At 41.9% G+C, this 12214-nt stretch overlaps 1 protein-coding gene across 6 annotated transcripts in view; it reads right to left on the bottom strand.

Annotated features, from left to right (window-relative positions):
- The window catches only part of TDRD3 (tudor domain containing 3), a 268552-nt gene that overhangs the window by 78680 nt on the left and 177658 nt on the right, over positions 1-12214 (bottom strand). For all 6 annotated transcript variants that reach the window (XM_038395206.2, XM_038395217.2, XM_043504575.1 and 3 more), the window contains 2 exons: positions 4463-4616; positions 3942-4067 (listed from right to left, as the gene is read on the bottom strand). In XM_038395206.2, the coding sequence (XP_038251134.1) occupies positions 3942-4067; positions 4463-4616 (280 nt within the window). The remainder of the gene's footprint in view (positions 1-3941; positions 4068-4462; positions 4617-12214) is intronic.

The following is a 12214-nucleotide window of genomic DNA, read 5'->3' as shown; positions in this document are numbered from 1 at the left end:
GCCGCCATGTCAATGAGCATGCCGAACCAACGTTGGTGCAGCCACACCAGAGCAATCATGACAACTTTGGCCTTTTCTCCATCTTTGACAGGACTCTGCTGATGAGTGGGATTGGCAGGAACGCATACATCAGACCCCTGGACCATGATAGAAGGAAGGCATCAGAGAGAGAGAGAGAGAGAGAGAGAGAGAGAGAGAGAGTCCTTGCTCAGACCCTGCAGGGAACAGAACCGATGACATTTCCTGTTCTGTCTGGGGAGTTCAACACCTTTGGAAGAGCGATCAGGCTACCTCCGGACCACTCACGGTGAGAAAAAAAAAAGGATCTGCTGAGGCAATCTGCCAGCGTGTTCCTGAACCCAAGGAGGTGACAGGCCTCCAGGTGGATCATGTGCTTGATGCAGAAATCCCACAAATGGAAAGCCTCTTGACAGAGAGTCGACGAGAGTGCTCCCCCTGGCCTGTTGATGTAGAATATCAAGGCTATATTATCCGTCAACACTCTCACCACCTTGCATCCGAACAAATCCAGCCTCTTATTTTTAGGTATAGCTCCCGGTTGGCCTTGCCTCTCCCGTTCATTAATGGCTGCTACTACCAGGGAGTTTGGGGATGGATGGGTATAGAGGTACTCGTGACCCTTAGCCGGAACGAAGTATTTTCTTTCTGCCCTCTTGGAGAGGGGGAGCATGGATGAGGGGGTCTGCCACAGGGCATTTGTGATCTTTGACACCCCCTCATGCAGGGGCAGTGCCACCCTTGCTGGTGCTGTAGAGCAGAGAACATTGAATAGGGAGTCCCATGGTTCCTCTAGCTCCTCCGCATGGAGCCCCAAGTTAGAGGCAACTCTTTTCAACAGCTTCTGATGGGACTTAGCATCATCCTGAGGGTGAGGGGGACCCGCAATTGCTACATGAGGTTTCAAGAAGAACACCTCTTTCTTCTGCGGTAAGTTGGAAGCTCAAAAGCATCCATTAAGCACAGTTTCAACACGTGAAACAGAGGAGAAATTGTATGAATAAATCACTCTTTGGGAGAACGTTGCATGGAAAGCTAAGTGGGCGCCTTGACCCAAAAGACATACCACACTGCATATCACATTGAGTGTTATACCAAGAATGTATGCAATGTGTTGTGTCAAAAGGTAAAAGCAACAGAAACAAATACTGATTTTATTCCTACAAACTGCAATACTTAGCTGAAGTACAGAAATTGAATCACAGTGGCTCTAATGGATAGGAAAGTAATGGCAATGGCCAATGCAGACGCTAAACATGGAGAAATAAATGCTTTGAATGGAATTGAAGAGGAGCAAATGCTTAGCGCAAGCTCTTATTGAAGATGAACTGTGAGATATGATCATAGCTCTTAGCAATCCCATCCACAGAAATTAATCACAGTGCATATTCTTAAAGGCTACAAAAGATGTGGCACCATCAAAAGCGGAAGAAAGCACTGATGTCAACAGTAATATGAAGAGACTGTTTGCAGGGTTTCTGAAAAATTTCTGCCTAACCTATACTACTACTTTAAGTGATGTATTAGTGGTTGAAGTGATTTTAGCACCAGCAATGACAAAAGCAAATGGAACAGAAGGCTGCCATTTATCACAAAGCCTCATGTACAAGTGCTTGAGTAAAAGGCAGGTTTTCAACACATACACAACAACTGTGCGGCATACAGATAACCTACCATAACAAGCAGCTGTTGGTTTACCAATTGATTCCAAAACTTGTGGCAAATTTCTCGTGTATCTTGCACAGCATTGGTTCCTCCATTGATTATAACAAGGTACTCCATTTGGAAAATGCAATTGCAAACAAGATTCTTTGCCACATGGAACTGAATGAAGAATTGTATGTTCTCCCAGACCTCATCAAGGGCAGGTTTAGATTTTGTGCTCCTGATAAGTTATTCCTTGAAGATCCAGCAGGTGGCAATGGTACTACTGTGGTCTGCTATCAGGAGTGTATTAATGGGGCAAGTCCCAGCCTCAAGTGTTGTCTAGACAGTAAAGAACCGCTCCTTCCTGACTTCATGACTCACTCATTTGCCTACCAAGGTACAAAAATTCCAAAGCCAAGAAGTCCAGTTTTCAATGAAGCAGCAGTTGAATCGACTACAGGAGAACCTTTTACATTCACTAATCTTGACATCATTTGGTTATTGAGAAAGAGCGGTATGCATTCCAGAGGTGAAAAATCACTGAATACAACTTCAACTGAAGAGATGAAAGAGGTAGCCTCAGATGATCTGTACACCCAGGACCCACCATACCATACCATACCATTTCAGGAGACAGATACATTCCAACATGGTCTGCCTTTAATTTGGCACTACAGACAGCACTAGAGTGAATGAGCCATGTATGCTTCCTGCCAGTCAGAGTTGCCTATCCCCACTTATAGTTCAATTAACACTCCTTACCCAGCTGGAACCGTCATGGGGACTTGCTGATTGTTTTTGTTCTCTGCAGGGAAAAGGCTAACACTCATTGGACATTGAGGGACATTCTTCTGCAGATGCATGAGGATTCGGGAAGAAAATCAGTCAGTGAATGGATTGGTTAATATGAAACTGGGAGATTACCTTTGGTAAAAATTTCAGGTGTTGGTGTAAGAAGACTTTATCTGAGTGGAATACTGTAAATGATGGGTCTGCCATCATAGCTCCAAGTTTCCCAACCCTTCTCACCGAAGTGATAGCAACAAGAAGGGTGACCTTCATGGAGAGAAGAGACATGGAGCAAGATGCCATTGGTTCAAAGGATGTTAATACTGAGAGTACCAGATTCAGACGCCATTGAAGCGCATTCACTTGGAAAGGTGGGAAGGTTCTTAGGAGGCCTTTCCAAAATCTAGCAGTTAGCAGGTTTGTAAAACCAAAGTAACACTCCATAGAAGGATGGAATGTGCTGAACGCTGCTAGGTGGACTCTCAAAGGGCTGAGGGCAAGATACAACATCTTTAATGATAGAACATAGTGCAGGATTAGCAGAATGTCTACTGCTTTTGGTAAAATCTATGTTGTGGCCAAGACGAAAAGCATCTGGCCTGATAACGTTATCTAATGGAATCTTTCTGACTATTAAAGAGAATGTCTTATACAGCAGAGGAACATGCCCGTTCGATAGTTGATGACAATCTAAATACCACACTCTGAGATGGAGCAGACATGGATTGATTGGGATGCTTGATCTTGCCCTTGTACTGGTCAGAAGATCGGGAAGGTCGGGATGGTAATCAGTGGGCAGGATGACATGTGCAGGAGATTGGGGAAATGGTGTTACTAAATAGGTGTAGAGAGGCACTTACATGGGTGGGAGCCAAATTTAAGTGATCATACTTCCACAGCTAGGTGGACGCAAACATCTTATATCGATCTAAATGTGGCTGAAGAGGAAGTGTTTTGGATATGCAGACCCACCTTGAGATAACCCAAGGCCTCGTTACTTCCAATCTACTTCATGTTCTCTCACGCATACTTCACACACTATTACATCCACATCAGCCTTTTGTTTGAGCAGTGTATTAAAAAAACTCACAGAAAATGATGATTTAACATTTTCTTGACTGTAGTGAGGCAGAGTGCCTCCCACTGAGCCAGAGGGGGAGGGACGACCATGAACATACTACAATGGCAAACAGATAATGTAATATTTTCCATTAGATCCATGATGATGATGCATCAATTAAGTCTTTTCCTATTAATAAACTTGTAACATCTCTTTATAACCAAGTGATAGTGAGAAAAGATGAATATACATTGTTAATTGAACACCATACATACATGAAACATGAACAACCTGGATTTTCAGATGTTCTGACCTGACACAAATCTCAGTAACATCTATAGAGAAGAAGGTGCTTATCAACTTAGAAAAATTACACCAGCGGTGTCTGATCTTGCTTCCATAGATCATTTTAATTTCAACAAAGTACCTTCTATTGTCAGAGTACCCATTTTGGACTCTAAGAAGTCAAACAGTGTGCTGGGTGCAGAAGGTCTGGCATTTCCTAGTTCCTCTTCATCTTCAGGTCTTAGTCGGCCTCTGCCCTTTCCTTTCCCTGTGGATATTACAAACAAATGACTTAGATCCAGACAAATCTACAGAAACTCTACATTTCTTTTTATTGTAATTGTTTTTATAAAACAGCTGAAGTCATTAAACAGGAAAATATAATCAGATCCACAAATTACATGGATTATTTTCAATTAAGAACACTTAAGTGTGCGATTTTTAACTAGGAAACAATTACAGATATAATATACAGAGGTACTTTTCCAATATTCACTGTCAGGTCTTGAATTCATTACGACTCCGAGGAAAACATACATGCAATTATGCCCCTGTATAACTCCAAATACACTAACAAAGACCCATTTATCTTTTTGTGCTTGTGGCACAAGGTCCCCTATTATATAGACACTTTTGTCTAAAACACAGCTTTACAAGTTATACCTCTAGGTGGTCCCTGGATAGGTTTCTGTTTACTGCTGTTTAGAAGAAAATTTAATGCTGCTTCTAGGCTGTTGCTATTATCCATAAGCGCCTGCCTTGCTGCTTCTTTACTGAAACCCATTTCTGTTATGTGCTTTAGAGCCTTTTCATCAACCTGTAATAAAAGATATATACAAAAGTAATCAAAGGCTACAACACAGTTTCCATAAAATACGAGGTTTGCTTGTAAATTACATATTAATATTTAATTAAAACATTAATTTATTTTTCATGTATGATGATAAATACTTAGGGCTATTTATAAAAATACTAACAAATAAGCTTTCATGGCTTCATGTAACTGACTAGAGTACGCTGACATGAGAGGAGACAGGAACAGATGGTAATTTTAGGAGATGGATTTTATGTGCTTTGGGAGGTTTCCTTTGATTTTTGGGTTTCGTTTTTTGGAGGGATTTTTGTTTTGTTTTTCTTTTTTGCTTTGATTTAATTTCAAATACAAAACCAAAGAAATAATATTACATGATGTCAAACTCTGATTCCCATAGTTTAACTCTCACTCCATCAAACAAAGGAGTATCCTGATAGACAGCAGTATCTCTCCCCTTAGCAGGAAGAAAGAAGGCAAAAATATATCAAGCATAGTAATGGGCCAGCCTTTTGTGCTTGGTACAAACATTTCCAAAGCTATGACTGACAATGGCTGTGCAAAATCAGATTATACATTCTTCAAAATAGGGAGGTTAGATATATAATGAATAAAGGTCCTGCAGAATAAAACTGAAAGAAATACAAGTAATTTTCCTTCTTCAGAAATACATGACTTCTCATTCCCAATGATATGAAACATTCTGACAGAGAGCAAATATAGTTATCAGTGTACACATAGTAAAGGCAAAGGCCTTACATAATATTGCTGTTTGAAGTACCAAGCTGAAATCTGAATCCTCCAATCCTCCATTTTGTTACATCTAATAAATGTGTAGTATGAGGAAAAGGTTCTAGCCTCACATACCTCCCTGTAAAAATGTCACACTTCTCTGCCTAAAAAGGGGAAAGGGACAACCTTGTACTGGAACAAACATACCAGATAAACTGGACTATATCACTCAGTAGGTTGACAGTGCAGTGGATGTTTTAGAAATATTTTGGTATTTGTGTCAACCATGAAAATTGAGTAACTCCTTAATGCAAAACTAAATAAAACCCACTTAAAAGAACACAATTAGTTTTGCTGAGAGATTAGTACAAGTTGTGCAATAACAAACGTATGTGATCTTTTCATTATTACCCATTTTCTCCTTTCCTCCTATAATCTGTTACTTTCACTAGTCTTGCTTTCAATTAGATGCATCGCAATTACGGCATATGGGTGCTACTACAATACAAGTAATAAATAACAGTATTTAATCATCAGCCATCTAGTTTGCAGATACAAATATCCAAATTCATTTCCAAAACCAAACTGGAGCATGCAAGAATAACTTCTTAAAAGAATAAAGTACAGTTGACAGGGGATAAAGTAAAACTCCTACACTTCTGGCTAAATTGATTCCACTTCCTTCATAATTCCTTCCGCATCCCCAAATAAACAAGTCCACCCAACAATATTCTTAGACTGAATGTCCACAAACTGAAGAACAGGACGATCACTAAATAAAAACACTTACAATTACTAATGTCCTCTGCAATGTCGTGGGAAGGATGGTCTATGTTACTAACACTAAAGTGACATATGTACAATGCCCAGCTGAGCAACAGACTTCCCATGTGAGGCTGAACAAATTAATCTAACTTGGGACTCGGTCTCTCATCTGTAAAATAGGCATAGTGCCTCCCTATCTTACAGGGGTGTGATGAAGATAAAATCCACTAATGACTAAAAGGCACACAGTGACATGGGCCATGTCATGAGCATATCAGTAAAAAAAACAGGCAGATTAGAATGCAGCTCTCCTGGAAAAAAAACAACAATAGTGTTGGTTTAGAATCCATTCCTTTAGTGACAGCTGGAGCCTGCCCAGTATATCTGTTCTACTGTTCTGTCTCCCTTGCAGATAGACAAGGCAGGTGAGGTAATATCTTTTACATAGTTGTCATAGAGAAGAAGGGATATTCTACCATGTACCAGTGGTACATCACCTCCTTTTGGAGTTGGAAATACTCAGTGTTCCTGTCTGCTGATGTATATGACAGCTATTGTTTTCACCAGGAGCTAAGTAGCAGCCACAGGCTGAACTGCTAAGAGCTAATCTTGGACAGGACCATAATCTGAGAAATGAGGGAAAGGCAATTTCCCAGAGACCCTCTTTGTCACGAAGTCCTTACAACATTCAAGGTCTGTATGGATTCCTAAGGATAATCAATCTCTTTCTTCTCTTTATATATTTATATATATATATATATATATATATATATATATATATATATATATATATATATATATATATATATATATATATATATATATATATTGTACCAAAAGCTTCTCTCTCTTCCTCATTCTTATACATAAAGACCGGAATGAAAAATAAAAAAGAAGATTAGAACAGGAAAGTCTGTGTTTTAAAGCTGAAGGAGGCAGAATGATTGACCTGAAAGTAAGTCATCTGGTACCGGTATAACAGCTATGACAGAAACTAGTTCATTGCCTCATAGTACACGAGGCAAAGATGCTGTGGTATCAGATTCCTTTATAGGATGTGGGAGAAGGTAACATAATGAAAGAAACCATTTTTGTTAAAGATTTCATTTCATATAAACAACCATGCCTAATATTAGGGCTACAAAGGATAAAAGGAGCTGATTCCTCACTGTCTTGGGACCTTGAATAAACATTTACATTATCACACCTCTACCAAATCAGAACATTGTTATATGCAGTGTTATTGTAGCTGTGTTGGTCCCAGAATATTAGAGACACAAGGCAGATAACATAATACCTTTTATTGGACCATATCTGTTGATGAGAGACAAGCTTTCGAGCTTACACAGATCTCTTCTTCAGGTCTGGTGGCAAGTCTACACTACAGTTGATCTAAGTTACATGGACGTACCACAGTCACAGCAATTAAATCACTTTTACATGTCTACATTACGCTCCTTGTGTCAGTGGTGCATGTCCTCACTAACGGCATTTGCATAGATGCAGAGAGCAGTGCACCCTGGGTAAGTAGCCCACTGTGCCACTCGCCACCATCTAGCGCAGAGTGTTTTGTAAAGGGTTTGCAATGCCTCCTGGGAGCAAATGAGACATGCAGGGGTGACTGGGAACATGATTTCAAGATCCCATGATGGTGTGTTCTCCATCCCATAATTTTAGCTACATCCTATAATGTTTCGCACCTCTTTTCAAAAGCCCCACAAATCTGCGCATCCACCATCTCTGTGAGAAGCATGGTTCCTGCATAGCTCTGCACTATTGTGATGAGCAATGTGAACACACCGTACCTGATCCTGCAATATTTCCAGAGTCAGGAGAGGAGCCACATGGAAAATGCGCCATGGAAAGGAACAATTCCAGGCTGTTGTTGGAAGTCGCAAAGCAGCTGCAGACAGTGGATCATTGGTTCTGGGCCTGAGAAACAACTACTGACTGGTGGGATCATACTGTTATGCAGGTATGGGATGACAAGCAGTGGCTGCAGAACTTTTGGATGCACAAGGCCACATTCCTGGAACTGTGTGCAGAGCTTGCCCCAGCCCTCCACTGAAGTAACACACCAAATGCATCCGATGAAGTGAGCTGTAGCTCACGAAAGCTTATGCTCTAATACATTTGTTAGTCTCTAAGGTGCCACAAGTACTCCTTTTCCTTTTACCAAAATGAGAGTTGCACTGACGCTGAGGAAGCAAGTGGCAATCATGGCATCGAAGCTTGAAGTAATGCCAGATTGCTACTGATCAGTTGGGAATCAATTTGGAGTTCGGAAAGTGTCCAGGGCCATTAATCACAACCTGCTACGAAGGACTGTGACTCTGGGGTATGTGCAGGACATACTGGATGATTTGCTGCACTAAGGTTCTCAAACTGCATTGGGGAAATAAATGGCATGCATATCACTATTCTGGCATCAGACCACTTTGCCACTGAGTATATCAACAGAAAGGGCTACTTTTCTATAGTACTGCAAGCACTGAAGGATCACCGAGGACATTTTACTGACATCAGTGCAGAATAGTCAGGGAAAGTGCATGACGCATGCATCTTTAAGAACAAAGGCCAATACAGAAAGCTGCAAGCAGGGACTTTTTTTCCAGACCAGAGGATTACTATTGGGGATGTTGAAATGCCAGTAGTGAATGTGGGAAACCCAGCCTACCCCCTTACTCCTGTGGCTCATGAAGCTGTTCACTGGCCACCTCGACAGCAGCAAGGAACGCTTCAACCATAGACTCAGCAGGTGCACAATGACAGCTGAAAGTGCCTTTGGCTGCTTGAAAGGCCGCTGTCACCGTCTACTCACAATATGAGACCTCAGTGGAAAAAAAAATCCTCATGGTTATAACTGCCAGCTGTGCATTTCAGAATATCTCTGAAGCAAAGGGGGAGAAGTTTCCAAGAGGGTGAAGGTGGAATGGCTGTCTGCTGATTTTGAGCAGCTAGACACCAGAGCTATAAAAAGAGCTATTTGGATCAGGGAGTAAAGACCATTTTAATAAGGAGCCACAGTAATGTGTGTTGCTGTTGTGTAGTGTGCCTGTTTTTTTTGGGGGGGGGGGGGGTTTGCACCCCAGTATGAATCTTGTAAGGAGTGCTGTACAAGTGGTAATATAACACTGCAAATGCCCCATCACTATTAACTGTGAATTATGTCAGCCCCGGCCACCATATGTTGTGAACTAATAAATATGAATTAAGTTTCCATAAATAGAGTTTTATTCCAAACACATGCAAACAGACACTTATAACTGAATGAAACTTTATGATTACAGGGAAAAGAACCTTTGAAGGGGACAGAACAGTCCTTTCCATTTTGCAAACACATACACCAACTTTCTCTCTCAAAGGTTGGTGTATATGCGGCTGTGATGGTCTGTACTCTCCGTGAGGGTGGAGTGTTAGGGATAGTGCAACGGCTGCAGATGCCACGTGGAATCTGGGGGGAGGAAGTGTAGGGAAGTCCCAGTGTGCAGTTCTCTATGGGCTGCAGAGGGAGGCAATCATGGATTTTTTTGAGCCTGAAGGTCAACAAGCCTCTCCGGTATGTCTGACTGATGCTTCAGAAGTGCTATCATCTCCTGCTTCACATCACTTTCCTTTTCCCATGCTTTTCTCCTGTCCGCACTATCCCTGTCCATTCTGTCCAAGAGCTTGATCCTCCAAGCCCTGTGCTCAGTACCCGCAGCACTAAAGGCTTGCAGGATCTCTTCGAACATATCATCCTGCGCCCTCTTCCTTATCTGGCTGAGTTACTCCACTGCTGTGATTGGAAAGACCTCAAGGCCACATTTCCAGCTGCAAAAAATACAATGCACAGAGGTACTATTGTGAGTGTATTCACAAGTTAAATGGAAACTTGGTATACTGAACTCACTCCCCTTGATCCACACAAGTTATAAGCACGACATTCTCACTTCTGCTTGGAATTCATAGAGCACGGTGGTAGTCCCAGACATGGCAAATATGGTGCGGAGGAGGAGGGGGGCGAGCTGGCACAGTAAGTGGGAGGGGAGCTCACAGGCATGAGTATATGCAGCTAGGGTAACTAAACTGAATACTGGCATCATTTTCCACAGGAAGTGGTGACTTCAGCTGATATCTCGTTCCTGAGAGTAACGGAGGCTGAAAGGGAGCTGCTCCTGCACGTGTCCAGCTGCAGACCGGGTCCATAGGCTGCTAGCCTGTGTGCTGCAATGATGCCTGCTGAGTGGTGTGGAAAAGTGTCCTACCCATGGTGGAAGATATAAGGCAGCCATCCCCAGTAGTCTTCAATAAAGGATTGCAGAGTACCTCCAGGAAAGTTTCCTCGAGATCTCTATGAAGGATTCACAGGACATCATGGTACACATAAACTGTTCTGCAGGGTTCCCCTGCCTAACTGTACAGCAGAATGAGAAGCAGATAGCAACTCTACCTCTACTGGTTATTTCACTACCTCTTGTAGCATGATAATAATGAGTAAATGAACAGATGTGTCCCTGCAATATCAAATCCAACTCTATGCTTGTTCCTTCCCCTTCATCAGGCTCTCCCATGCTGTACTGTATGGACTTGTTTGACTGCTCTGGAGTCAGAAAGAGGCTCGCTGAGTCATTGGATCCCGGGTTGCCTGTCCCCCATTCTCCTCCTCCTCTTCCTTGTCCAGCACCTTGTCCTCAGGGTTCACTCCAGTAGCGTGTGATTGTGACTCCTCCCAAGTGCACATGGGGCCCTTGTAGATGGTAATGGGGTCACTGCCAAGGATGGCATGAAACTCTTTGTCCAAGTGGCATGTCTACAGTTCCACATCAGAGCAACTTGACTTCTGGTACACCTGGCACAGGGTCCTTGACTTTCACATGGCACTGCTGCATGTCCCTGTTGTAGACCTTCGCTCCCATACCCCAAGAGATTTGCTCATAGATATTGACATTTCTATGGTTGGATCAGAGCTATGTCTGCACAGCCTCTTTTCCCTATAGACCCAGGAGACCCATCACCTCTGGTGTACTCCAGGCAGGAACACGTCTGCAGTGTAGAACCGGTATGGTCAGCCATGCAGTTGCTATGTGAGCTCTCCATGCTGAGCAAACAGGAAATGGAATTTCAAAATTCATGGGGCTTTAAAAGGAGAAGGGCAAGTACCTGTATATCTGGCAGCGGAGCTCAAAATGGTGACCAGACCGGTCATGGGGTGGGGGGTGGCATTGTGTGACACTTCCTGGAGATCACTAAAGTTGATGTAATTGCATGTCTAGACTGACACTGCATCACCCTATGTCAACCTAAGCACTACACCCCTCATGCAGTTGGAGTTGGTCATGTGAGGAAGGCAGAATATTATAACCTAATTTATGAAAAATTCCGTTTTTTCCAACTCCATATAAACAGCACCCTGATACTATGGAGACATGTATCTCAGAAACACATAGGATACAAATCTAAGAAACACTTACCACATTAATGATCTCTGACTTTTTTTTTTTTTTTTTTAAAGTCTTTAATTACATTTAGCATTTTTAAATCCAGTGCTGGAGGGAGCCATCTTGCTGAAAACAGATGGCATTTATGACACACATAGTATAAAAATCCTATTAAACAGTTACTTTAAACCTGTCTCTAACCGGCTTTAACAATGGTTTTAACAGTTGGAAGAAAGACTAGACATTCACAATATTTTTATATTATTAAGCAATTATTAAAGCAGGTCAAACTAGTTTACTGGCTCTTCTATGGTGCTGCCCCATTGTCACAAATGACACCGCTTTACAGCAAGATGTCTGCCTCCAGCACTAAAACACGAAATGTCAATTGCAATTACATACTTAAAAATATCTTTCATGGTTTGTTCATAGTGAAAAACATTTCTAACCTTATGAACTTATAGACCATCAGACTGAGCAAAATAGATGCAAGTTTTTTTTAAGGACTGTTTGTATATACTATCAGTTTTGCTCAGTGAAGTGTTCTGAAAGTTCACATAACTAATAACACTTCTGTCATAAATATAAAGGGAAGGGTAAACACCTTTAAAATCCCTCCTGGCCACAGGAAAAACCCTTTCACCTGTAAAGGGTTAAGAAGCTAGGATAACCTCGCTGGCACCTGAC

This window comes from Dermochelys coriacea, chromosome 1 (assembly GCF_009764565.3).
Source record: "Dermochelys coriacea isolate rDerCor1 chromosome 1, rDerCor1.pri.v4, whole genome shotgun sequence".
Classification (NCBI taxonomy): Eukaryota; Metazoa; Chordata; order Testudines; family Dermochelyidae; genus Dermochelys; species Dermochelys coriacea.
The sequence above is the reverse complement of the archived record's forward strand: the minus strand, read 5'-3'. Positions and strand labels throughout refer to the sequence as shown.